The sequence below is a fragment of the Parasteatoda tepidariorum genome, chromosome 5 (genome assembly GCF_043381705.1).
Source record: "Parasteatoda tepidariorum isolate YZ-2023 chromosome 5, CAS_Ptep_4.0, whole genome shotgun sequence".
Classification (NCBI taxonomy): domain Eukaryota; kingdom Metazoa; phylum Arthropoda; class Arachnida; order Araneae; family Theridiidae; genus Parasteatoda; species Parasteatoda tepidariorum.
This window is the reverse complement of record NC_092208.1, coordinates 60012320-60039955: the sequence shown is the minus strand read 5'-3', so window position 1 is coordinate 60039955 and position 27636 is coordinate 60012320. Positions and strand designations below refer to the sequence as shown.

The 27636-nt window shown below is 27.6% G+C and overlaps 1 protein-coding gene across 11 annotated transcripts in view; it reads left to right on the top strand.

Moving 5' to 3' along the window:
• The window catches only part of LOC107456648 (1-phosphatidylinositol 4,5-bisphosphate phosphodiesterase), a 77741-nt gene that overhangs the window by 4806 nt on the left and 45299 nt on the right, over positions 1-27636 (top strand). For 8 of the 11 annotated variants that reach the window (XM_071181515.1, XM_071181517.1, XM_071181514.1 and 5 more), the window contains exons 2-3: positions 26008-26189; positions 27531-27617. In XM_071181515.1, coding sequence (XP_071037616.1) covers positions 26106-26189; positions 27531-27617 — 171 coding nt within the window. In that variant the 5' untranslated portion in view covers positions 26008-26105. Of the gene's footprint in view, positions 1-8913; positions 9087-26007; positions 26190-27530; positions 27618-27636 lie in introns of those variants that run through there. The other 3 variants (XM_071181516.1, XM_071181512.1, XM_016074564.3) reach the window with 1 other exon arrangement.

The window sequence follows — 27636 nt, the reverse complement described above, 5'->3', positions numbered from 1 at the left end:
ATCTGCATGATAAATTTATTATTATTATGAAAAAACTAAATTAATACTTAAATGTAGTTCAAATTATAGAAAGGAAAAAACAGGGAGACATTTTTCCTTTAGAAAATCAGCAGAAAAGGAAAGTCAGGTTGTTAGTAATTTTCTTAAAATTACGAATGTCAGATACTCTTGCGTAAGAAATACGTAACTTCTTGCAAACCAGCATTTAATCTTAGTAAATAAATCACGCACTTATTTACAGCAAGAAAGTGATAAAATTTAAAGTGACAGCTGCAACTGTTCTTTTCGCTTTAACTACGTGATTTATTATCGATAACGATTCTAAATGCGAAGACTGTGCAACAAATTTATAAATAAAAATGAATAATGACAAAGCAACCTGCACTTCCTTGCAAAGTTAAAGGTAATTTAAAAGGAAAAGAATAATTCCGCTTCTTTCTCCCTAATAATTATTATTACAATCCTTATAAGCATTAGTATTATTAATAGAAATAATAAAATTTTTAATTACTATCGCAATCGAAATGTAGCGTTATAAGAAAATATATTAGAATAAAATTTATTTATTTCCTCGTTATTGCCTAAACAATTGAAAGATTAATCATGTAATTAGAAATGGGATTACGGAGTCTACTGATGAAATGATTGTTTGGTCTTTCTCTTTGGAACAATTGGCATTGCACCAATTTGGCATTTGACACAAGTAGGAAATACTTATTCTGTGTAATGGATACGTTGTAGTTTTTTGTTGTGGTCCGTTTACTTTATCTCTTGCAATTAAGCAAATTGAAAATTTTCTCCTGAATAGGTGTAAGTGGTAAATAAGCTCTTTTTTGCACAATTTTCCTAAAAGGAAGGTTTAACTGTTTGACCTTCAAAAGATAAGCTAAAATAATACTTGTCACTTATTAGTTTCTTTATTTGGTTTTAATTTTTTATTATTATTATCTATACATAATAATAAACGCGGCTGTGTGCGTGTGTGTGTGTGTGTCTGTAATCACAATATATCGCCCCAGAAGCCTCGCCCGGGCACGAAACTCGGCCCATAATTGTGTTTTGACATAATGAAGAAGTATTTTTTTTCTTTTTCAAAAATTTTGATTAGTTATTTAGTTATCAGTCATTTTGTAAGTCTATGCTTTTCGTCTGCTTTTTCGTCTTCAAAGAGCCATATTCAAAAAACTATTAAAAAATGCATATACTTTTCCCCACTCTTATAAATGTATGCTAATGCGAACCTTACAATTGAAATATTAATTTTCGACAACTTAAACCAATAATATACGAAGGAATTAATAATTTAATTGTAAAGTTCGCATTAGTTTACATTTATTAAAGTGGAGAAAAGTTTAACTTTTGTATTAAAAATGTGGCAACATATTCGATACGTAAATAGAACGCTTCGCTTTGATATATTTGTCGCTGTTCATAATTGTTATAATAAGTTTTTCTTCTTCTTTCCACGCTCTTTTTTTTTTTTCTTAAGCGAAGACGATAATTTTTATAGCGATATTGTAGTACTTTGTACAACTAAAAATTCTTTTCACAACACTTTAAAAATATTTACTTTATTTTCTTTATATATACAGAGAACAGTCGGCAAAGAATTCGATTAGGTTGAAAAACATTTCGCTAAAAAGGAACGAATTCCAAAAGAAAAAATAAACAACTTAAAGAATAAAAATGCTGATGCCAGCCAATTTTTTGAAAGTTAACTTAGAAATAACAAACCAAACGATGTTAAATAACAAACCAAACGATGTTAACAAAATGACGTAGAAAGCGCAACTAGATCAAAATTATACAAGCACAACTAGATCAAATTATAATACCTGAGTGCTTGACGTAACAGATATAGAAATAGAATTTGATACCATAAAAAATTATATAGAAATAGAAATTGATACCATAAAAAATTTATTCGTTTTCGTGTTCTTTTCATGTATTTAGCATTTTAGTTTTTTTTTTCTTAAGCGTTGTAGCTATATAATTTCAAACATCCTCAAGAGCTATAACACATCTGCAGCAGAACTGGATATGAAGACAAAATTGTAAGCTAGGAACACTTTAATTGTCCACTAATCTTCAGATTTCCTGCTATGTTTTAAAAAACTTTATTTGTGAAAACCTTCAGAGTGGCGGACAGCTGGCCGCCTTAGGTGGCTAGTTATTATAATAAAGAGAGAGAGGGAGACGATTTTCTTAAATTTTTACATAAATATAAGAACATAATTAAAACCTAAACAGGGAGTTTTTGGAGGTTTCTTACAAGGGAGACTAGGGAAGTGGGACTCGCCAATTTTGAAATAAACTAGTGGGATGCATGCCTTTTGAGGAACACTTTTAGGGGGCAACATTCGTTTCAGCCAATAGAAGGTCCTATGAGAGATAGAAATTAATTCAATATGTAAGAAAAATCGGTATTTTATTACTTCAATGCAGACTATTAGTTATTGTAATTATACTATACTCCAATTAATTTTGTGGTACTTTCACGTACTATATAATGCATATTTATTGTCAAAATTGATTTCGAAAATTTTATATATCTGTAGTTTTTCAGAAAAACCTGTTAGGTTAATTTAAAAAAAAAAATTGCCAACAATTTTTTAAATTTTTTTTTTAAAAATTTTTCAAATTAACTGGAGTATGAAATTGGAAATTAATTTATTAATTAATAATTTATTAATTATTTATTAATTCGTTAATTAATTTGGTAATTAATTAATTAACCAATTAATTGCAAATTAATTGGAGTATGAGATAATTACAATAGCTTATAGTCTGCATCGAAGTAATAAAATACCGATTTTTCTATATATTGAATTATTTTTTATCTCTCATAGGACCTTCTATGAGCCGAAACGAATGTTGCCCCCCAAAATTATTCTGCATAAGGCATACATCCCACTAGTTTATTTCAAAATTGGCGAGTCACACTTCCCTAGTCTCCCTTGTTAGACTTAGAGTAGAGATTAAGCAATTCAAGAATAATTTGGCAGAATATTAAGTTTAGAAATTTAAATTTTTTAAATATCTCAGCGCTAAATTTGTCGATGAACTGTTTTCGAATTATACACAAAATACTTTCTTCATTACTTATTAAAAATACTTTTTTAAAAAAAGCACACATCGTGTTTTTGGTTTTAGTGAGAAATTTCAAAAATTGTTGAACTGGGTTAAAAAAAGAAATACAAAATTTATAAGAAGGGGGAATATAATTTTTCAATAATAATAAAAATATAGCGTTAAAGTTAAATCGACTTATTTAAACAAAGATTTGAGGTTTTTAATTGATTTAGTTGAATTGAAGCTACGCTGACGAAGCTATTGGTGATGGTCAAGGATTCTTAATAATGATCCAATAATAATAATGTTGCAAGCGCGCACTACACCACCACAATCTAGGTCAGATGATGGTAGCAGTCTACCGAACTCAGCTCCACTCTCCCCTTCCGTCCAATCTCACGTGAAATGTTCTGGCTTCAGAACCACCGAGGACTTAACTTTAGAATAAATTTTGAACCATTATGACGCGGTCGAGGAAAATGCAGTCTCATCAAACACCCAGCTTTTTATTACGGGCAATCAAACCTCAATCCGTGGTAGACTATTTGAAATATCTATTATGCCTAAGAATAATGTTCATAAAAATATATAATTTTACTGACAATTAACTAATAAAAACTTTTTTATATCATTTTTTTATGATATGCCAAATAAGTAGTTAATAATTTTTGTAAAACGTTAAATTTCCTGTTAAGAAGTTAATTTTAAGAGAAAATTTTGGAAACCAACTAAAAAGATAACAGCTCTGTTTTTATACTTATTAACTGAATCAGTAAATCAATTATTTACGTTACTTTAGAATAGTTTGGCGTTGCGTTTGTCTATAAGGAAAACGAATTGAAATATATATTTTTTTACATGATTTTGATGCGATGGAAAGCAAACTATATTTTCGAGAAACTTCACCCTAAGTCGATTCTTGTATTTTTCCTTAGGCGAATTTTGAAGGTTCCGTATCTTCCTAACTACGTTAGATGCAGGAACTCAACCTCAAGCTATTATTTTTCAAAAGGAAGTTTAAAATTGTACTTTAAACTTACTTATCCTTACTGCTATTAAATATATTATCTTAATTTTTATACCATTTTTCAATTAGTAGCTTCCTTGTGGTTTATCAACTCAAAAGTAATAGTTATTCCGTTTTATTTTTTATGTACCAATAACTTACTTTTAAAGAAAAATATTTAATTAGCAATTTATTTTTACTTTCATCTGAATAATATTAAACATATAACGCAATTTTATGCCGCATAAATTTCACTTAGGTGCATGCAATATCCTCAGAATAAACTCATTTTTATAACAACTTCCGAAAACTCTTGAAATATTTCTTTGATTTTCACCCCAGTGACTTCTCGTTGGATAAACGCCAACGTTCCATTGTTAAGACTGAGTGTTCTCTCCCACTTTTGTTATCAATTTAAAATCTCAAGCAATTTTCTTCCGCTTTATATTCAAAGAAAAGTGTTTCCTACTTTTACCTGCGGTTTATTTACTTATTTTAATTTGGAACATTGTCGCACGAAAGAGCAATAGCATGCAGAAAATATGCATTGACATTTCGTAGTGTTTTGAAACTCTATTTATTAAAGAAAAATGTACTGTACGCTTAAAAGATATTGTGTTTTTCGGATTTTTATGAATTTTGTTTTTTTTTTATGAAAAAATGGATTTTTTTTATAGTAAATAAATATGTTATTAAATCATATGTTGCCCAATCTGGTCCAATACCTTTTGCCACCGTTCTGACAGTAGCATGATTCTACGAGCATAAAATTTTGTGCTTTGCTGGCAAAAAACTCCAGGTAGTTTTTGGCTTTTTATTTTAATCTACTAAATATTGTAAACGGTTAGCCTAAAATGCTTTGTAGCGACCGAAGCATTGTTGTTCACAGATTACTTCTTAGCCCCAGATATGATGGGCTTTAAAAGCGGATAATTTTCTTAAAATTTGAGGAGAAAATCGCAGACCTGAACATTACAGCATAAATTTATTTTCCTAAGAACATGAGGAACCCATGTGTCGAGCTTTGAGATTAAACCTTTATGTTTTTCAAATGAGCGGAAGCATTCAATAAATTTAATATCTTAGTGATTTAACGCGTTGTTATTCACCGGTTTTCATCATTTGATGCCTTTTTGGTGTATTCATCAGCTTAATCTGACATGGTGCATCTTAATCGAAATATTGCTGAATTGAAATTTGCTAACTAGTTATGGTACTAGCGTACTGCCAATACATATTCTCCATACACATCGGATCTTTTTTTCTTGCTCGAAAAGTATTTTTGACTAAATATGCTTGAAAATTCTGCTTATCACTTTCCATATTTGAAAAGACACCAACCCAAAACTACTGCATAGAATCAATCGAACTTTGCAGCTATACCAGCTGTCAAAATAAATAATGATTATGAGGCTTTGGTTTGAAGTTGGCTGTGAAAGAAATATATTAAGTTGTCTGTTGGAAAAAATAACGAAATTACTTTCCGAACAACCCAATAGAATATTTTTATAATTTTGTGATCGGATTTTTATGCGCGAGTATGCAATTTTAATTGTTCGAGTGTTTAACTTTAAATATGCTAATAAATTTATTATACAATCTTTTAAGTAACGCAAGCGCACACGAAAACGCTCTTTTCTCTGAATAAACGTACCTTTTATTTATTTATTTATTTATTAATTTTTTGACGTATATTGATAGATATAATCTTTGATCCTCAAAAATATGTGAGGATGCTACAATCTGAAAAATATATTTCCGAAAATTTATTCGAAAGTATTAACCTCTTAAATTTAATTTCACTTATTAGGAGTTTTGATATATTTCTATAACTGTTAATATATTTCTATAACTAAGCTAATCTGAAAATGTATGCAGACAATAATAAAAAAACGTATCCAAGGATAACTATATGGAAAAAAAATGTTTATTACGTACATAGATATAATTCTTATTTTATTTTTATTTAAATAATAATTGTGAAAATTTTTATTTCATACATGAACTGTTAAGGTATGCAAATTTTTACATTAAGATAAACTGGAAATTTCAGTTGACAAAATCTAAAATTTAAACAGTTGAAGCAATGCTTAATACAATTTAGATTATGAAATAATTTTGGATTCCAGGACATTCATTTGAGGCAATGAAATTGCTTGCAGAGTCGCAAAATCTACTCACAATTTAAACGACATACAAATCTGTTTCAGATAAAATGAAAAAATTACTTTGTTAAAGACAGATATGTAAGATACAAATTTAAGGCGCGGCTACATTTATATATGACCTCAGAAACCATACAAATGTGTTTAAATCATTGGAAAAAAATTCTTTAAATAATTGTTATAGAAATGCTGCTGTTACGAAAGGCAACCAGAAATTATCTTGCTTTCTGATAAAATAATGTACATAATGTAATTATAATTGTACATTAGTTATATATCAAAAGAATTAGTGTTTGGATATTAATAAATATTTCAATTACAGTCATTCAATTTTAAATTTCTTAAATACAAGATTTTTTTTAAATTTATTTAATATGTTTTTAATGTATGATATTGACGAAACACTTATTTATTTATTGCATTTTAAATGTATGATACTAAAGAAACGCTTATCTTACGAAGAATAACTTAGAAAAATTGAATTTTTGCATGTATTAATTTTCTGACTTAGATTTATTCTTAATTTAGCATTTATATAACAATTTTGTTAACTTTCAATACACATCACGAGAGGGTGTTGAATTACTATGATTACATTTATTCAATGACTCCTTTGAAATAAATATTGAATAATTTAAATAGTATTAGTAAGAAACTATAAATATTTTTGTTATAGCATAATTGATAAATAATATTAGGTATTATTATTATATTTATTCATATCTCTGATTATATGTTTGACCTAAAAGAAGTCTGATAAAGAATAAAAGAAATCTGATTTAAATTAAAACGATCCGATTTAAATCATAAATGTTGGTTTTTAAGAAAATGGTTCCAATTCTGAGTTCATTCTATTATTCCTCATAAAGATGAAAAGCAACCATTTCTGTGTGACGGGGTCTTCAGATTCGAGTCATGATCATGACCCGAAAATGAAAGGAGGTAGAAATGCGTCGAAAGTAATAAACAGAGAATTCATATTTGTTCCGTCGTTTCTCTTTAAAAATTGTCTTGTTTGTAAACAAAATACTTTTAAATCAACCATGCTTCTCATTTTTTTCTTAACATTGAAAATATAAAAAGAAATAGTTATATTTTATTTAATTTTCAGCAATTTAAATTTATTTATAATTTATATGTTTTTTATTTCAAATTCAATTTAAAATCAAAACATATTAAAATCCTAAGAGATTTTTAATAAAATGTGTCCATAATTTATGTTTATGCATAAACCCATTATTATTTTTAATGCGAATTACAATTTGGAAAGGTAATATTTTAACAACAAAGATACTTTAAGTTTTTTCGAACAGAAATTTTAGTGTCCGGATTATATAGACACGTAGATTTATTTTACGCGAGAATTTTTTAAAACAATTTGTTTTTAAAAACCTAAATATTATGTGCGTGTGTTAAAATGGAATGAATAGATTTGTTGGAATGACATAAGAATCAGCATGCGCTAATACATGCCATGATATTGAATGACATGAGCATGTGTTAAGAACGTAAAGAACAATTCAATGTCACAAGAACGTTTTAAAGCTGCTGGAATTAAATCATCGAAAAAATGTAGACTTCATTTCTATTCCAGTAAAAATATCATTTCATTTAAATCAAATACTTTATTATCTTTTTATGTCATCAGTACTGTGAAGTAACGTTTCGAAAGAATTGAATACAAAGCGGATAAAAAAAAAGTTATTTTAATAAACTATTCCATGAACAGTATGTTATAATTATGATCCGATGATATGAACAGTATGGTATAATTCTTACGAATAATATTTTCAATAAAATTAATATTAATGAATCATGATGTCGTATTTCATTTCAAATTTGTATGACAACTTCATTATTAAATCTAATTTAATAATATATTTTATTATTTATAAAAATTTATTTCTTTACTAAAAAATACATTATTATTTTTTATTTTTATATTTATGATTTAAATACATTTTGATAGCTTTGATAACGAAGGGATCAACAATGATACTCTATAAGAAAAAAAACTAATCCAGTTAAAAGTGTTAAGTTGACCACCTCTGTAAGTTGATCTTAATGATGGACTTAATGATCAAGTACCAAACTGGCAAAAACTATAAATTTTCCCTTTATAGGCTGACCACTTGTCTATATGGAACATTGTATTGTTGCTCTATAAGTGGTCAACTTACATAGATTTCAATATGCTAAAATTGCAGAACAACAATTTTTCCAAGGCATTTCTTATCTGCATATTGAATAAAAGTGTATTTAATTGTTCACAAAAATTTCTATAGTGTATATTAATACGAAACATCCCTAAATTAGTTCCATTTTAATATTTTATTCAATTATTATTAATAATATTCATTCCTTTAGAGTTCATTCCATCATATATTATGATTTAAATAAGGACATTGAAACTTCAACATAAATGCTACATTAATAAATCCAAACATGTAATCGATAGTACCCTTTAAAGCAATTTAAATTGAGTGTTGCCATTTCAAGAAATAAAAACTTTTAAAAGTTTTGCGCTTAACTGAAATCCTATTCATTTTGAAGCCTTGCATAGCAATAGCCTCATTTTCCAGCCTTGCATGAAAACGATGAATCGTTCGACTCGAAACAGAGGGCGCGTTCCGCGTGAGTATCGAGAAGAGTTGTGTTGTTTTTATTTGCATTCTCTGATTTCTGGAGCTCATGGGCTTGTGCCGTCAGCAGAGCGCAAAACCACGCCGCATTCCATCGATCGGCGGTTTAAGTGGAAAAATGTCTTTTACAGAGGGCTTGTGTGATCTAAAAGAAAAATCGAAGCTGGCGCCTACATTTCTCGTCTCTTAGAAGGCGGAGAGGTGAGGATATGTTTGTTGTTCTTAAGTGTCAAAGACTTTGCCTTCTAAATTAAGGAAAGATATTCTAAGCTATACTACCGCTAACGATCTAATTATTCCAGAACTCTGGAAGAGCAAAAATTAATGTAATTTTTCATTTTATCATTTAATTATGACAATGAGATTCACGAATGGACTACCGTTTTTCTGCTGTGTCCTAAGAAAATGAATAACTTAAGACATCATAATTTCGTTTATATTATTATACACGGAGAAAAAATGTGGTGAAATTACCATACTGTATGGTAATGACATTTCTGGTAAAAAAAAACATAATTCTAGTTAATAAAACCGAAATATACTACATTTAATGCGTTTTATCCCAACTTTAAATATTGAAGCAATAGAAAAAGTGACATTATGGCAAAAAATGGTATGACATATTAGATTAAATTTAGTGACCATTTTCTACAATTAATCCTTATTTCATTCTGAAAATTCCTAACTATCCTTACAATGAACTATCCCTTGCTGAAATGATTGCCCTACCACAATCAATAATTTTGGAAATACATACTATCTTACAAATGTAACGCTAAGCGGTATAACAATTCAGTTGATAATTTTTCCGTTCATATGGTAACAGTTTACATAATAACTCAGGTAATCAAAATTATAGATCTTATTATCACTCGTTTAGTAACAAATACAAAACTGAAAAGTAATTTTGACCGAATAAATAGTTTTTAATAGTTAGCTCTACGGTACCGTGATAAAATTACCAAATTTGATCATATATTATAAAACCATACTTTGTTGTTAATTTTTTTTAAGCTATTACCATAGCGCTTCGGTAAAAATTACCAAGCTTTTCGATGTTCCCATAGAGCCAGAAAAAGAAAAAAATTTAACTATATTTTTTTTACACACAGTATAAATAGGGTTTTTTCTTTCTTTTAATTATTATTGTACTTTTTGTATTACTACTTTTTTTCTATTTTCTTTTTCTTTCAAATTTTATATTGCTATTTAATTTTTATATTTAATATGATCATAACATTAATGGTCCTTAGAAGTGAAAAATTTTGCGTTTAAAGGCCCGACTTAAAAAATCACTTAAAATGTATAATGAATCTTATGTTCGGAAGCTATAGTTATAACTTTTTCTCGTGGAGCACCTGGAGACGTTATGTTAACTGCTTTATTTTCTATCCCGATTATATAATTAAACAGAAAAAATTTCCACATATTTGTTGTTAAAAATACTTTTTGTTAAAGAAAATGTTCAATGTTTAGAATTTTAATAATTTATTTTTCGAATTCCACTAAGAATAGTAAGAATGTAAGGTCCTGGACAAATGACCAACTTGCCCAATTTTATAACGGCTTTGGTGATGATCCTATGAATTTTTTTTATTGAGCTATAACCTGCTACCTATAAATAACTGATAACCAATGAAGCTATAAATTACTGATAATAGGGGCTAACAAACTATGTTACAAGTGCTTAAGACATAAGATTTTTTTCTTAATACGTGCCCTTCGCCTTAAAATGTTCTAAAAATTCCGAAAGAAAAGTATTTGCAGAAAAATACTGAGTAACATTTATTTGCAGAAAATATATTTATTGAAAAAAACTATATGCAAGGCAAGAACTATATGAAGCCTTTTCTTAATCAGATTTTTAAACAAATCTATTTTCTTCAGACTGCCAGACTAAAAAATATAGCCTTTTAAAAATACATAATTATACTTGCAATGTATGAAAACCTATTTAATGCTTTTGTATGTGATGAATTTAATTCATTTTAAAAAATCTTCACTGTATCCCTTTAGAAAATTATCTTCATAGTATTATTACATGGTAAATACCCAAGTAAATACACAAAAATTATTTTTTAAAAAAACACGAACAAATTATTAAAAATTATACGTTTTATCAATATTTGATAATTTCTATTCTTAAATTTTGGGTTTCTACTTCTCGTGAATGAAATTATGAGATTAAACTCAATTAAATTAGAATTATTGTTTTAAAACTTTTATAGAACTCGATAACTAAAAATCAAACGTTCTCAATTTTAAATTAATCGATATCAGCTAAACCAAGTATGAACTAATATTTATTAAAGTAAAAATTTTGAGAAATCTGCGACTAAAAAATGTATATTTTAACACTTAAATAATTTTAATCAATTGTTGATAATCTTCAATATTTTAGGTGATGAGTTTATTGAAAATGTAACAATAGAATAGCATACATATAGTTATTAATTAACACAGAGGAGCATCATAAATATTTTCCCCTAGGAAGGTATACCCAAAGTATCAGTCGCTAGTTAGGAAACCTATTTGTATGTAGTTGGTCTAGGTTTTGAATGGTTTTTGACTAGTTGAATATTAGGTTTTGAATGGGTTTTCTTTGTGAGTAATGATGAGTGAAAGAAAGTTGTCAATTTCAATATGGTTGTTGATATTCAAAGAAAGTTGTCAATTTCGATCTGGTTGTTGATATTTAAAGAAAGTTGTCAATATTGACAAGTCGTTGAATGTTTTTGTTCGAAAATAATGTTTTGATACTATTCACATTTCATACTTAGATATTATATTGAGAAGTTTTATAATATTTGCGTAGTAAATTTGAATTCAGTCGCGCTTTTGGCAGTCACGAAACAGAATTGCCAGCAGTTTATATTTTATGCTAAATATTGTTTAGATTATATTTAATAGACGTCTGTGGAGTAAATATGAAGAAAAAATTTTAATATTTCATCCATTCTTTTTTACCAGATGTAAACAGTCAATTCGTATAAATGGATGTAGTCTCTTAACAAACACACTTGAAAGATTAAATATTGCTGTATACCTAGAAAGACTGAAAGTACCAGTGTCTCCAGATTGTTTGTGTGTAGATTAATTAAATATCTAAAATATGATCATAATTAATGTAATAAAAAAACATATTAGTCTTGATCATCAAAATTCCGTGGTATTTTATCCGATTTGATTGACGAAAATACCTGATTAAACGCAACACTAACTTTTCAATTGTACTTTACATTAATTTCGTAGATAATAGCGTTACATTTCCTTTATACATATAAATTAGAATTAGTTGAAATATTCTTGGTTTTAATGATGATGGGGTGCCTTATGCTTACCAAAAGGTACGTTATACCTAAACCTATTTCAGGCTGTGGGAAACTTACCATTTCGTCTTAGGGGAAATCATGACTCCTCCCGTCATTCTAAGTATAACGTTCTTCAAATACGTTCCCATGAAATGAACACATCAATGATTAAAAAGGCACTTAATTTTTTATCAGACACGCTGCAATACTTACTTTCGTTAAGTAGGTTTTTGAATTAATGAGCAAAAAAAGAGGGGAGCAACCGACACCATTCGTCACTCTAGTGTTAATGTTTAACCTCGTAGCTTTATTATTTAGAACCCAGCTTAGAAATTAATAGAACTCTTAAGTCAAGAATTAGGACGTATTCATTATGTTAGAACTGGTATCTACCATAATTGTAAAGGAAAATTATGAAAACTTCCATTGTTAACCCGACCACGAGAGAACTGTAATCCATTTGTCAGCCATTCCTGATCCATTATTTCTCATATTATATTTGTATTTTATGATCGGCTCTGAATTGCCGTTCCATGTTAGATTTGAACTTAACAATTGAAACTCCATTGCCTAGTAATTTTAAACCCAACACAAAAAACAAGAGAATATTTATACCAAAAAATTGGCCAATTACTTTTTCCTCGATGACATTTGAGTGAAATTAGCGCGTATTTATGTTACATACAGAAAAAATCCCCACGTGGTTAACTAGACTGTCAGAGAGAGCTAACAGGTGATCGTTTGTTATTGGGAGAATTTTACTTCAGCAAAATTTTTCCAAGTCTCCCAAATCTTCCTGAATCAGCGCGATCTGGAATCGATTTATGCCATCTCTGGATTTGAACCTATGTTGTCGAATATAAAAGAGAGCGTTTTTTCTTCTTAGTGACAAACGTAAGCAATGATTTATTTGAGTACTTATTTTTCGTGTCTGCTTACTATTCATCTCTTTTCTTTATATGTTTGTTCTCAATATTTTAATTAGTATACTAACTTACAAACTTAGGTAGCAAAAATTATTCAATAAATATGGAGTTAAGTCAAATACCCCATTGAATCAATTTTCGTTAGAGTTTTTGTCTACTGTTTTCATAGCATTTTTCGTTCAGTACTATAAAACAGTAATCTAGTTATTGAAATTTAAAAAATTTCACAGAAAATATTTTTTTTCTCTTTTTAGCAACACATGAGCATTTTGTTTCTTTTAGTCAGCACATATGAAAGATCATGATAAAAACTTTCCTGGATGTTACTGATATGATAATTGTATAGGTTACAATCAAGGTATGAAATGTAGGCATTCTATGGAATGCTTACCCATTGTAGTTGTTTTATTCCTGCTACAGTAGTCCTGCTATTTGAAGGCAAAGTATGAAAGATGAAAATTTGACATACTTTAAATATGCTTGACATTGTATAAGAATGCTTGCTGGGATTTTCATTAGACATTAATCATTATATAGAATTCCTGGACAATGCGTGAAATATTAATCTTTTATAATTTTATGATAAACAATCAGTCATTCCTAAGGCAATGAAGAAGATTAATAATTTTATACTTTCTTAGACGATTTGAGGCATTCTATGCAATGACTAGGTATCCTGGATTTCATACATTGGTGGTAACATATAAATTGAAAATAACAAAAAATTTAATTCTTTTTTCTTTAAAAGCAGAAATTTTCGAAACTTTTATTTTTTAAAATCAAAATTAATTTAATTATCAATATATATATGTTTTTCGAAACAAAGCCATTTCAAAAACAAATTGCACTAAAGTGGGTGTGATTTTTATCAAAATATATATTTTTTATAATACATTTTAATCACCATAGAGTATATTAAAGTTTTATATAAACACCTTAAAAGGAAGAAATTTGCGATCTGCTTATATTTAATTATAAGAAAGAAAAACGGTCTGAGCAACGCTTACGTAAGACATTAAACTCCTGTTATCGGAAGGAAAATCTTTGGTAAATTACTAAAATAATTAAGTTTAGAAAAAAAATCATGTTAGAGAAATCTTACATCAGAATTCTTTGAGGGTTGCTTCTTTTTTTTCATTTATCCACACCCTGCATCCAGAATCATTTTAAGATAATATTAGTGCTCTAAACAAAAATGAATAATCATTTCAGGAATGAATAGTTTTAAATAAAGCTCGGCAGTTAAATAACATTACTAATTAAAAGCATAAATGACTGCTCAAAAATTTTAAATGACAAGTTATATATTTTTTTTTAAAATTTAAATTCTTCGGAATTATTTTCTCTCGAAAATAATTCTAATAGCATGTCAATTCAGAATAAAATTATAAATTAATTCGGTAACTACTTATTACACACATATTAGGAAATACTTACAAAAAAATCTACTTATATTTAATTTATTATTTATTTATTTATTTATTTATTTATTTATTTATTTATTTATTTATTTATTATTTAATTATTTATTTAATTTAGTTATTATTTATTTATATATTTATTTTATTTATTTATTGATTTCTATAACTTGTATTTTGAAAAATTCATTACAAAAGCTAATTTGCCATTTATATATTTTTCATACTTAATTATAGTTTGGAAAGGAATTACAATACAAGCTGAGAAACAATAATATTCTAAATCATTAATAATAGTGAATTTACTAGGTATATTTTTATGATATATAGTTAAAAGAAAAAATATTTCAAGAAATAAAAAAAATTTACAATGTCGTTGGATTTTATTAAAAAGGTGCGTTTTTTAAAGATATCTTTATAGCATGAAGTAAGAGAAATCAATTTCTTAATGAGTTCCGGTACTATATTTAGCTCGTCAATTTGTATTGTCACTCTTAAAAACGCTGTTATTTTAAGCTTTGTTTTATACCTGATACACGAAAAACCATAAATTTCTCAGGATGATAAATTTATTTTTTACTCTCACATAACACTGAAAAATAAGTCACCATAGGAACGGTGACGTCTGGTGGCCAAAACGATAATGATGTGTCTATGTTATTGTCCAGATCTGTGTGATCAAATTGTTTTCCTAAATGCGTATTTTCGATTCGAAACTAGAATACTATCGTTTTCCTTTTTTTTTTATTCCAAAGGAACGGTGATGTCTTTCTTAATTGTAGAAGGTGGACCACTTTCCTGACGTCACGCCATGTTACGTGAAAGGCTCAAAAGCTTGCATTTGTGTGTGTGTGCTTTTATCCATTAGTGTTTGAAATCCTTCCTTACACGACAATTTCTATTTATCTACCGGCTGGACATAAGAAGTGTACAATCAAATATCAAACACACACCCACGATAAATTTATAACCTGACTTATAGACGTGTTTGGTAGATTTATCTATTACAAAAATATCATTAAGGTTAATTAAGAGTTATTTTAAAACACGCGTAATCTTCTTAAAAAAGCTAAATATCTGGTAAAAATTTAAAAAAACAAAATCTTGAAAAGAGTTGTGACTTCATTTATAGAGCTGCCAGCACTTCCACTTTGGATATTTTTTTTTTGTATTTAAAATAGTGGCAAACTTCATGAAACAATATTTTATGCTTTATTTCAAGATTTTTTTCATAGCAATTTTGACCGACATTAAAGAAGTACGTAAGTAATTCATGATAGAAAGTTTAACCATACGCTGTTTTTTTTTAATTAAAACAACTGTCTCAATACCCGTTCACCGTAAGTAGTGGAAAAAATCAATAAATCAGTATGAATCAACACTATAAAATTATGCACAGAACTAAAACACATATACCAGCACAATTGATTAGCCAAAAACAATTAAATTTTTTATATACTTGCCTTTCCAATGTTTTTATATTATAAATTTAAGCAAAACATGTTTTTATAAGTTCATTCAATCAAAGTAAAGATTTATTATGCTCAGAATCACTTGACATAACCCTGTTGCTTTAGATTAACTCCTGATCATCAAAAATTAAAATAATAAACAATTTTCTCAAGTACCTAAATTGCACCCTTCCCGGTAGCTTTATGTTACCAGATTAAGTAAATCAGGTTTTTAGAAGCTCATATTTTCTTCAAAATAAAGATAATTCTATTCAGTAACATTTTGGTGTTGTTGTTGTTGTTGTTCATTTACGTCGCACCAGAGCTGCACAATGGGCTATTGGCGACGGTCTGGGAAACATCCCTGAGGATGATCCGAAGACATTCCATCACAATTTTTATCCTCTGTGGAGGGGGTGGCTACCCCGCTTCGGTAGCCCGACGACCTGCGCGCGAAGACGAGCACTTTACGGTAGAACAGTTTAACGAGGACCAATACCGCACACCCTCGGTCCCTATGCAGGCTGATCCAAGTGGTCACCCACCCGCACACTGACCGCAGCCAGTGATGCTTGACTTCGGTGATCTGCTGGGAACCGTGTCTTAACGATCAGTCCACTGCGGGACCAGTAACATTTGGTATAATGCAATTTGCTCGAGATCAACTTCTGATAGTCAAAAAATACCACAATTGACAATTTTTTCCTGTACATGTACCTTTCGGTTATCCGTAGGAACTTATTTCCTTAGAGATATTTTTCTACCAATTAGCACTTATTCAAAAACACAAATAAACAAAGTAGCAGTAGTACCCATTGCTAAAATATTTTAAACATCATTGGCGTCGGTAATAATCAGAAGTTTTTTTTATAGATTCCAGATTGAGAAAATCCTTTTCTCCAGTCATTAACTTTTCAGTAAAAAACTTATTTTTTCATTTCACATTGTACTTATTAGAAAAATTAATTAAACATCACTAGCCTCAATAACAATACTGCAATTTTTTCCATTTATATACAAAAATAAGTATTTTTTTCCATTAGTTAAGAAAAATTTTCAGTTTGTACCTATATTACCCATACTAGTTAATTGCAATTCTCGAAACTAATTAGTAGCGATACTATTATTTTTAGAATCATTTTTGACAAAGGAACTGGTATCGTTATTTATTTCTAAGACTATAAAAAATAGCCTACCTATTATTACAGCCAGTAATGCTTACTTAAATGTGATATTAATAACTTGTGGTGGTGATGGAACCTCTGATAAAGGTACATAATATAGATTCTGTGGCAATAGATATTTTACCACTCTTCGCTAATATCACAATCTTACATATTCTAGGCGTGTTAGATGTAACCTTCATACAATTAGATTTATCATAACCTGAGTTATAAGTTAAACTGAGCCGTGAGAACTCAAGGAATAGAATGTTTGTCTTCCAATGAGGTGAACCGGGTTTGAATCCCAGCGATGACTGGTTAATTCGAATTCCACGCCCGACATGCACCGACCACAATGATGAAGTAAAATATCGTTGTAGACGGATCATGGGTTAGAGTCCCCTGACCCTCAGGCGAAGCTAAGGAGGTTTTTGTGGTTTTTTCCCCATGTAACACAAATACGGGTTTGCTCCATCAAAAAGTCCGCCACGGAGACAAATTTCTCCCATTATTTGATCCAAGAGTTCCCTTGTCTTCTGCATCGGGTTCGAAATTACAAGGCTACGCAGTTAAACATTAATAGTCGTGAACCCTAACTTGGGTCGACTGTTCAACGACGGTTATAAAATAAAATAAAATGTAAATAAAGCGCACTAAAAGAAAGATTAGCTATATATATAGTATCATTTAAAATGTGATGTTCAGAATTTACCATAATTTTTTCATTAATTTAAGAAACACACCTTAAGGTGTAAGTACAAATATAAGAGACGAATGATTTCATACACACTGTAAAAAATTCTGAATCAAATTACGGTATAAAGTACCGGCAGTTTTGATGCATCATTCGCAAAATCCATTTTAACATAAAATCCATTTTTTACCGTAAAATTCATTTTTGTAGTAAAATATTATTCGGTACTTTTTACAGTGATATTTATTTAATAATTCAGTGATTTTATTGTAATTATTACTATAAAAATTATGATGTAACGTATTTTTTGTTCCGTTACATGTTCGAGTAAAACGGGATTTTATGGTAAAAAGAGTTCCGTTATTTTTTTACCTTAAATTTATCCAGAATTTCTTACAGTTTGTCTCTTAAAACTTGAATTCTGTGACGTAATTACGTTGCGAAACTATTTATGTTGATTTTAATTGCGATAACCTAACATAGGAAACCTAAGATAAATAATTCATAGGGATGTGAGATTAAACTTATTTTTTGATTGGCTGCACGCAAGCAAATCACTCATATTATAGGATATTTTATTTTATAATCTAGTTAAACAGCCAGCCTAATTTTGGGTTTACGACTACTAATGTTCACCCGTAATTTTGAACCCAATCTAGAAGACAAGGGAGCTCCAGTATCAAGTATTGGGAGAAATTTGCCTTCGTCACAGACTTTTGAAGGGAAATTACCCGCATTTACGTTACTTGAGAGGAATACCATAAAAACCTCCCAAGGTTAGTCTGATGGCAAGGGGGCTCTAACTATTGTAACATGTGATCAGTATGCGGAGGGAGTTTCAAAGTAGACAGTAGAATTTGTATAAGATATACCTATACGCATATGTATAAGTATTCTGCTTTATGGACATTATTTAATAGATGAATACCGGACTTACAGCATCGTATCAAAAAAATTCGGTAAGGTTTCTGCCTAGGTGCAATTTGTAAGTAAAATGCCTTGACCACGCATGATGAAAATTCATCCACAACATTTTTTTTTTAAGTTCCCCTATTTTTAAAATATATAAAACAAAAATAGAATTTTTTATGCACTTACAATAAGGAATGTAATTCAATATCATAAACAGTAACGTCAAATCCTATATTTATGCATTCATCAAATAAACTAAGTTTGAAAAATTCAGCTCTTCAATGTAAAATGCTAAACACAACTATCAAAATCTATAATTTTGTAAAATTACGAGAAAAAAGTGCTCTTGCGATTGTAGTCATTAATATTCTGATAATATGTTATGAAGGTTAACGTACAAAATTTTATCAAAATTGGAATATTAATTATTTTAGTTTTTAATATATTTTTAGCAAATAATTAGCTATTATGTTTTTCTAAAGAAGTTATAAACTGTTTACAACTGATAAATAATTTTAAAAATTAATTTGAAATTTTATGCTTTTTGCATTTTTTTTTCGCAATTCAGTTTTAAAAAACCAAATTAGATATTTTAAAATATTTTAAATCTTATTTGAAAACACTTTGCAGCATAAAATCAGTTAGTTTTAATTATTTGAAATTCAAAAAATAAATAAACAAATAACTCAACTTAGCTTTATTTTCTCAAAATATTAGGTGAAACATGTTATCAAATTTTCTATGTGTGTTTATAACTTTTATTAACAGATTAAATTGAACTTAACAGATAAAGCGGCATATTTTAGAGTACTATCCAAATAGCTTTTAACTCGCTTTTCATATTTATGGAAATGTTCATTAAAGAATATCTTTTATTTTTTTTACGAAAACCATTTTAATAGTTTTGTCTGTTCATCAAACGAATTGAGTAAACATATAAAAAACAATAATTTTACACTAAATGAAATAAATCGTATTATTTTCATTCCAGTTTCGTTTAAATATCTTGTCTGTTTAAGAAGAAATTCAGATTTAAAAATTAAAATTAGATTTAATATGTAAATACCTTTTGTATATGATATTTCGAACATAAATTTTTGTATAAAATTTATTCAAAATTGGATTTAACATATAAACTCTTGTCTTAATGATATGCATAAAAATCTCTTTCATCTCTTGATATTTAAATATTGTAGGTTGAAATACGCTTAATGTAAATATTATTAAATTTCATATACTTGTGCATTATACCTTGCACGTTTCTGAAATAACTGGTGTCGCAAAAATTGTCACAATTCTTTTCATGAATAGGCACATTTTTGGGCGTTATGGATTGGTTTCCTGTGAACTGTTCTATGCTAACAAAGAAGTATTAATGATAGATATTTTCCATGTTAACATCACAATTTTTAATCGAATTCGTTTAATCTACTTAACTTTCGTGTTCACAACCTGTTCTTCTTAGCGTGAATTCCGACTTAATAGGCCTATGATTAAGGGTTTCTACTAGATGAGAAGTCTTTTTTTTAATCAAATAATTCGAGCAATTCAACAATTTTTTAGTTATAAATTTCATGAGTTTTTAGTCATAAATTTCAGGAGTTTTAACTATAGATAGTAGATAATTTCAAATATACGAGAGCATCTAAGTCTAGAATATCAAAGTCACTTAATCTAATTTACAATCACTTACAATCATCATTTGTTATCCGTTTTTCTGAAAATTCATTATTTTTTAGCTAGAATTTTTCATTATTTATTTTACGCACGCTTTTAATTTCAAATTTTTGACTCATTCACGTTTTAATACAATACAGTTAGCACCATAAAAAGCTCTAAGCTTAAAAATAAATTAAAAACACCAGGATTTTTAATGAAAAAGTTCTTTTACAGCACACACAAAACACACTCTTACACTTTTAGTAAGTTAGTATTCTCGTACACTATGTAACGTTAATACTTCTTGAAAATTAAAATACGAGCATGTTAAACTCGTAACCTAGCCCTATGTTTGTGTTAAACATGCTCGTATACTTTTAATACGGAAAATTGAAATTACAAATTTAGAATAGTATTATGTCTCTAAATTTAAAACTTTCGTTCATGCAATCATTTTACATTAATTGCATATTGCATATGAAAAGGGTTGGTGTAGAGTATTTTTACACATTAAGGAGCCTTTAAGTTATGTATCAACTGTTTTTTTTAAAGCATAATTTGAAGACTTACTTTTAAATCCAATTAAAAATTGGATAATAGATTGATTTGCAAAGCTAAATGAGTCTTAAAATTATTCCATTCATTTAAAAGTTTTCATTCCTCCTCCTTAAAACACGTGCTTTTCTTTACTTTTCACGCACTTAAGCATTTAATTTTTATAACTGTTCTCTTTTCCATTTATTGTTTTGGCATGAAGTAAATAATACTATAACAAAACTTCACTTTAATGCAAAAATTTAAAATAGAACACAATATTTAATTAAACTAAGTTAAACATATTTATAGTTTTTTGACAATCGTATTTTTTATATTTATAAATCATGTATAAATTTTAAATATAAATTCAATCAATTTAGAAACGATATCAAGCTATATTAAAAATGGATGTGGTGTAATAAAGTTAAATGTATAAGTTAACTTGAGCTGTCTTAAATCTAAATCTAAAGGTAGGAGAAAATATTCTCTAATAGGCAAATATTAATTCTATATTGCAAATATTAGCATTTACTTTAGATAAGCATTCACTTGCAATCAAGCTAAAAAAATTTAGTTTTGAAATTATTAAGCTGCTTATCCTTATGAGACTCTAACATTGAATATGAAACGTATAATCATATAGATAAACTCTTTATAACATGCAAGCATTTGTTAAAAAGACTGTTTGTTTATTTGACCTTTCGTCCTTTTTGAGGAATATCGTTGTAAATTACGTGAAGATTAAATTGGGGAAAATGAAATAGTCGTTTAAAATTAAGGTTTTTCTCAGTTTGGTAAGATCAATTTCTAGTGACAAAAGGAGCCAAGAAGCACTTACGAAAGTGTAATGTATGAATCAAATTTCATAAAACACGTTGTCAAGGAAATTTCATTCACGAAATGTGCTTTTTTTTTGCATAAAAGCTGCCTATTATTAGTTTTTTCTTTGCAGAACTGAACAAAAACCTGAGCTTGAAATCTATTCTTCGCAATATGGCAAAATAGAAGGAGGGATATATTTCTCTGAAGTAATCGATGCACTACGCATAACCATTTTAGTCAACAATGCCCTGTCGTGTCCATATTTTCTGCACTTCGTGAGAATAAAAAAGCTTTTACTTTTTCTAAAAAATATTTCAAATGAAAGAATTCTGTTTGTATTACGTCAATTCAAGTACTTTGATAGCTGAAGTAAAACGTTACTTCGTTTTTAATTATAAATTTTACAAATGTAGGCAACAAAATAATTATTTTAAAGCATTTTAATGGCTATATTAAAAGAAATGTAATGTTGGAACCTGATAAAAGTTTTATTTTTATAAGTGATTAAGTACCGTTATACATTAACGAAACAATAGTTCATTAATGTGTGTTAGGTAACTAAATAGTGAGAACCGAGTGTGTTTTTTTTAATATTATTTTTGAATCGAAAATCCAAATTTTCTTAAACAGCACATCTAAAAACTTCTTCGATATATGAATAGTGTTTCGCTGAAAATAGTATCTTATTTTTTAATGCCGCCCTGTTAGTCGGGAATTTTGTTCTATATAGTTATACAACTATACTTTATGTAATATCGAATACTTCTTTAATAATTTCTTTATTATTCTTTATGTAATGGTGAATACTTATAGTATTCTATGATAAGAAATGTCAACTTTGCTTTTTATTTAAAAGCTTTAACTTACACAGGTTTCTCTATTTTGTCTGTGGAATTTTCAAGAATTTTGAGAACATTTTTTTAAGAGCAAAAGCTAAAACTTATATTAACAAAAAGAAAACACCTCATTTTGCATGCGGATTACAAGCGTATGAATGGTATAAACTTTAACTTTAAATTACATTTTCTCATAAGAGTGTTCTTCACGCTTGTATGCTTGAGAATTACTTCACTTTTCATTAAATTTATGTAAAAAATGAACCTCGTGGATAATATTTATCTGTTGATGCATGATATTTAATGCGTAATCTATGTTTAACTCATGTCAGCAGGCTTTTTATTGCATTTTGCGCATGAGGAATTAAATCTAACTTTTTAAGGAGTTTTCTTACATCAGCTCATTATCATTCAGTCATCTGTTTTCATTTCGTGAAGAAAAAAATCAACAACTATAATACATAATTTTTCATGAATTTTTGGAATTTTTAAGTAAGTTGGATAAAAATAATAAAAGGTCATTCCATTACTATTCAAAAAGAAATATTGTATTACCTACCATGTGCATTCTTAACTTCACAAGACTTTTTTATTAATTCATTTGACTTTATTTAAATCCATAAGAATAATGTATGTATAAATTATGTATGTTTTAAAATTATCATGCTATCCAAAATTCTCAAAAGTGTTCGAAGGTATCTTCAAAATAAATAAAAATTATTAAGATTTATTCATTTCATTATTAATTTCGTACGATTTTTATTACTGTTATATTTTATCTTGCATTACTTTTTTATTATTTCAAATTGATTAATTTCTGCATAAAATTATATTTTGCAAATTTGCAATATTTCGTTATTGTTCAAAGAAACATTAACATCCGTAGTTACTTTTAAAACTTCGATTTAAGTAATTAACACATTATTCAATAGCTTGCAAACTCATATTTAATAAGTACTATAAAATAAGTATACTATAAAATAAGAAATGCTCAAAGTAGTCTTTATTTATAGAATTTTCTCATAAATCTACTTTTATTTATTAAATCCATGTAGCCTTTTATAAACCATTTTAAAATCTTAAAAATAATGTAAAAATAATATACATGTATTTAATTACTATGCGATTCAAAAATATCATTAATATGTCCCCTTTTATTTAAAATTCTTTAAGCTTAATTTAAGATTAACTTTTGTTATTATATAATTTTATATAATATTTTTTTGTTATTGTTAGATAAGTTTTGCATTACTTTTTTATTATTTTACTGTAATTCATCAAATTTTGCATTAAATTAATGATAAACTTTAAATTTACAATATTTCATCAACGTTCAAATAAATGTACACATTTATAATTACTCTTATACACTTTTATATACTTCTACTTAAATATAAAACACATTATTCAACACCTTAAAATTTTAAATTGAAATATAAGTTTTGCCATCTATAAAATGAAAAATGCTTAAGGTTGCAAACTTTTAATATTTTTTTATGAATCTGCACTAATTTATTTATAAAAATTTCAGCTTAATTCATTTTCCTGATAATTCACAAGCAATATTTTCCTACACAAAATGAAAGAAAAACTAAATATAGAACCTGTGAGAAAGATTACGGTTAATTTCATTCTCAAAAATCCAAGGTCTTAATAAAAATTGTCATGTGACAAGGGAAGTTTTTCTTTCATTTTATTTCACCCTTTACCTGTCCAATTTTTCCTTACCAACATCTGTGAATCAGTAACTTTTCTCCTATTTCCGTGTACACAAAAAGAAATGTGTTTTTCTATCAATTCTGACTTCTCGGAATAGTTAGTTTTTTCCTCTTCTTACTTTATTCAATTTTCTGAGAATCAGATCTTTGCGAGGAAACATTCGTTAAAATGAGTGAATGAAATTACTGAACATTTGTAAGAAACTAATGAAGAAAATGTTCTACAAGTAATAAGTTTCAGAACTTTTTCTTCTATTTTTCGAATTATTGAATATTTAACATCGTATTTATCAGTTTTGTTTAAGTTGGAATTGTAGCACAACTAATTTATAATAAAATAATCTATTTTTCTATTCAAAATATATATTGTTGATAAAACTTAGTTTGCTTCATTTTTTCAGAAATATTAAACACGTGTTTATAGGCTTTTTATAGATGAAAACAATAGTGAATTTTTAAATTTATCTAAGTTTAATACACGTTTCCTGATTTTTTTTTCTATTGACAGGTTCCTAAAACTTATGAGAATTTATTTTCAAAGAGATATTCTTTATTAAGAAATTTTGTGGTAAATTCAATAACACAATTTGAAAAATATTAATAAAGAAAAATTATTTCTTTTAATTTTAACATATAATTTTTATTTATATCATTACAGTATGAAGAAGAAAATATGTTTATATAAATATAAAATGTTTTGAAGATATATTATGAGTTTACTGGGTTAAAAAAGACAGTTTAAAAAGTTAATCTTTAAAATATTTTTAAAAGTTTTGATGTCAATGTTAGTTCTTTTAAATTGATAAACATTCCTAAATATAGATAAATAATTAAATTAAAAAGTCTTTTTCCTAGAATTGAGTGCAAAAAATTATAGATATTAAATATTGGGTAATTTAAAACGATTAATATCGGTAGGAGTCAGAAATATATTAAGTACTTTTGAAGAAATGAAACTAAAACGTCTTTCCGCATAAAAGACTTTTATGGTACTAATAATTGAAATTAATAAGTTTTAATAATTTTATGAGACTATAAAAAAGAAAAACTGATGTTTATATAATTTCGATAAATTAGATATTTAAAGGCATTTTCTTAAATGTCAGTCATCCATTTTATTTGTATTTCTCCAACTTTTAAGCATCTGATCAAATTTTTAATGAATTCTGCACTTTTTTTTATGTAAAAATATGAACACAACCCTGTTTTAAGCAATTTAGTGACCAAAAGAGTACCAAAAAAATCATTGTCAAATTTTAACTGATAAGTACTTATTCTCTAAAGTTAAAATACGTCCATTAAATTAAAATAATCGCACAAAAATAATTAAATACATAAAAACTATGACAGTGAAAATGTGAATATAAATAGGACTAAATGCACTAAAAAAATTTAGTTTATCTCAACACCGAAAATGTTGGTACCTACTTAACACCAAATTTCTTACAGTGTATAGAGTAACTCAGGGTACCATACAGAGTGAACAATTTCTACGGTAGATTGCATTTTAATCAAAGTCACACTTATTAGCTATATTTAAAGCTCCTCTTGATTATAAAATGTTTTATACAATACGTATTTAAAATATGATTTTGCTAATTTTCATCATTTATTGAACTGAAGTAGCACTTTTTAATGATGCAAATACCTCATAACAATTTTTATTATATTATAGGAAAGAATGGATTTAGTTCGCGAAACATGGTCTGCTTGTAATCAATCTCCTCGAACCCCCTCATTGTGAAAAATGTTGAAACATTGTGAGGAGACAGCATGACCAAATTATACGAGTTCAACTGGCAACGGCCCGTTCCTCCTGTCCTCCTCAAGGGCTGCATATTTGACCGTTGGGAGGAAGTAAGTCTTTAACAATATTAATATTTTATAATTCATATTTATAATAAATTTATTATACTCAGCAGTTAGATATTAGTGTTTTATTGCCACCCTGAGAAAAAAAAATTTGAAAAATACAAGACTATGTTAAAATTTACCGTGTGTAAACTGGGGACATAAAAAGTCTTGCTAATTTTTAACGAAGCGTTGATTTTGGTAAAATTTACAAAGAAGCTTAATTTTATAATATGTGATAAAATTTGGTAATTTTATCATACCCTAAATCATGGTATGAAAATCATTTATTCGGTTCATTTTACTTCTGAATTTTGCAATTATTACTAAATGTGTGGTAATAAGAGCTATAATTTGGAGAACCAGAATTTCCGGCAAACCGCTTCCCCATGAACGGAATAATTACAAAATGAATGATTCAAATACCGCATATTTTGGTTTTATTGCTAGTATTGTTTTTTTTTTTTAATCAGAAATAACATTACCATACAGTACTGTAATTTTGCCAGATTTTTTTCTCCTAGTATGTTTGAATGACGTTTATGCATGTTAAAGGCTTCCTAAAGCCTTACCATACCTTTCCAAAAAGTCAAACTTTTTAATAGCCCTATATGAATTTTTTTTTATAGCTTAAAATGATTTGGAGAGTTGTATTTCATTCGAGAGTCATATTTCATACATTTTTAGTACAGTAATATTTTGTTCTATTCTTAATATTTTTTAATAACTCAAATGAGAAGCAAAACACGAGTTTTTCTTTTTTTTAAAAAATCGTTTATTATTGACTGAAAATTAAATTTTTTCTAATTATATCATTTCCTATCTCAGCATGCTTGACTAAACATTCAAAAATAAAGATCTTTTGTTTCCACTCATAATTTTTATGTTGCTTTCAACTCGTCTAGTAGTTACTTTCTGCACTTAAAAATAGTATCATGCATTGAAATGATTTTACAATTCATGGAAAAAATCTCAATGTGTAAAAAAATACATAAATTCCTCTCAGCCATTTTTAATTTGAAATTCATCCTTTCCATTAAGTAAGATTACAGTAAGAAAAAAGTTTAAAATAAAAATCTATGATGAAGAAGCATGCATTATTTCTTAAAATACCATGAACCTTCATAAGAAGTGGTGGAAAATATTCCATTCCGTATTTATTTGTTTATTAATTAATACAAGTAAATTAATAATTAATACTACTAAATAGCTAAATTGATAATTTAAAACTAAATACTTAAAAATGCAACCTCTAATAAAATTTTAATTTTACATTACAGTATTTTTAAATTAAAATTATGTATATCTTGCAATGTAAAATGCAAAGTTTTCAATCACCTTTTACAGGAAAAAGAACAAGCTGCCTATGAGCCTAATGCCTTATTTAAAGTGGATGAATACGGCTTTTTCATCTACTGGAAAAGTGAAGGCAGGGTAAGTTAAGGAAATTTCA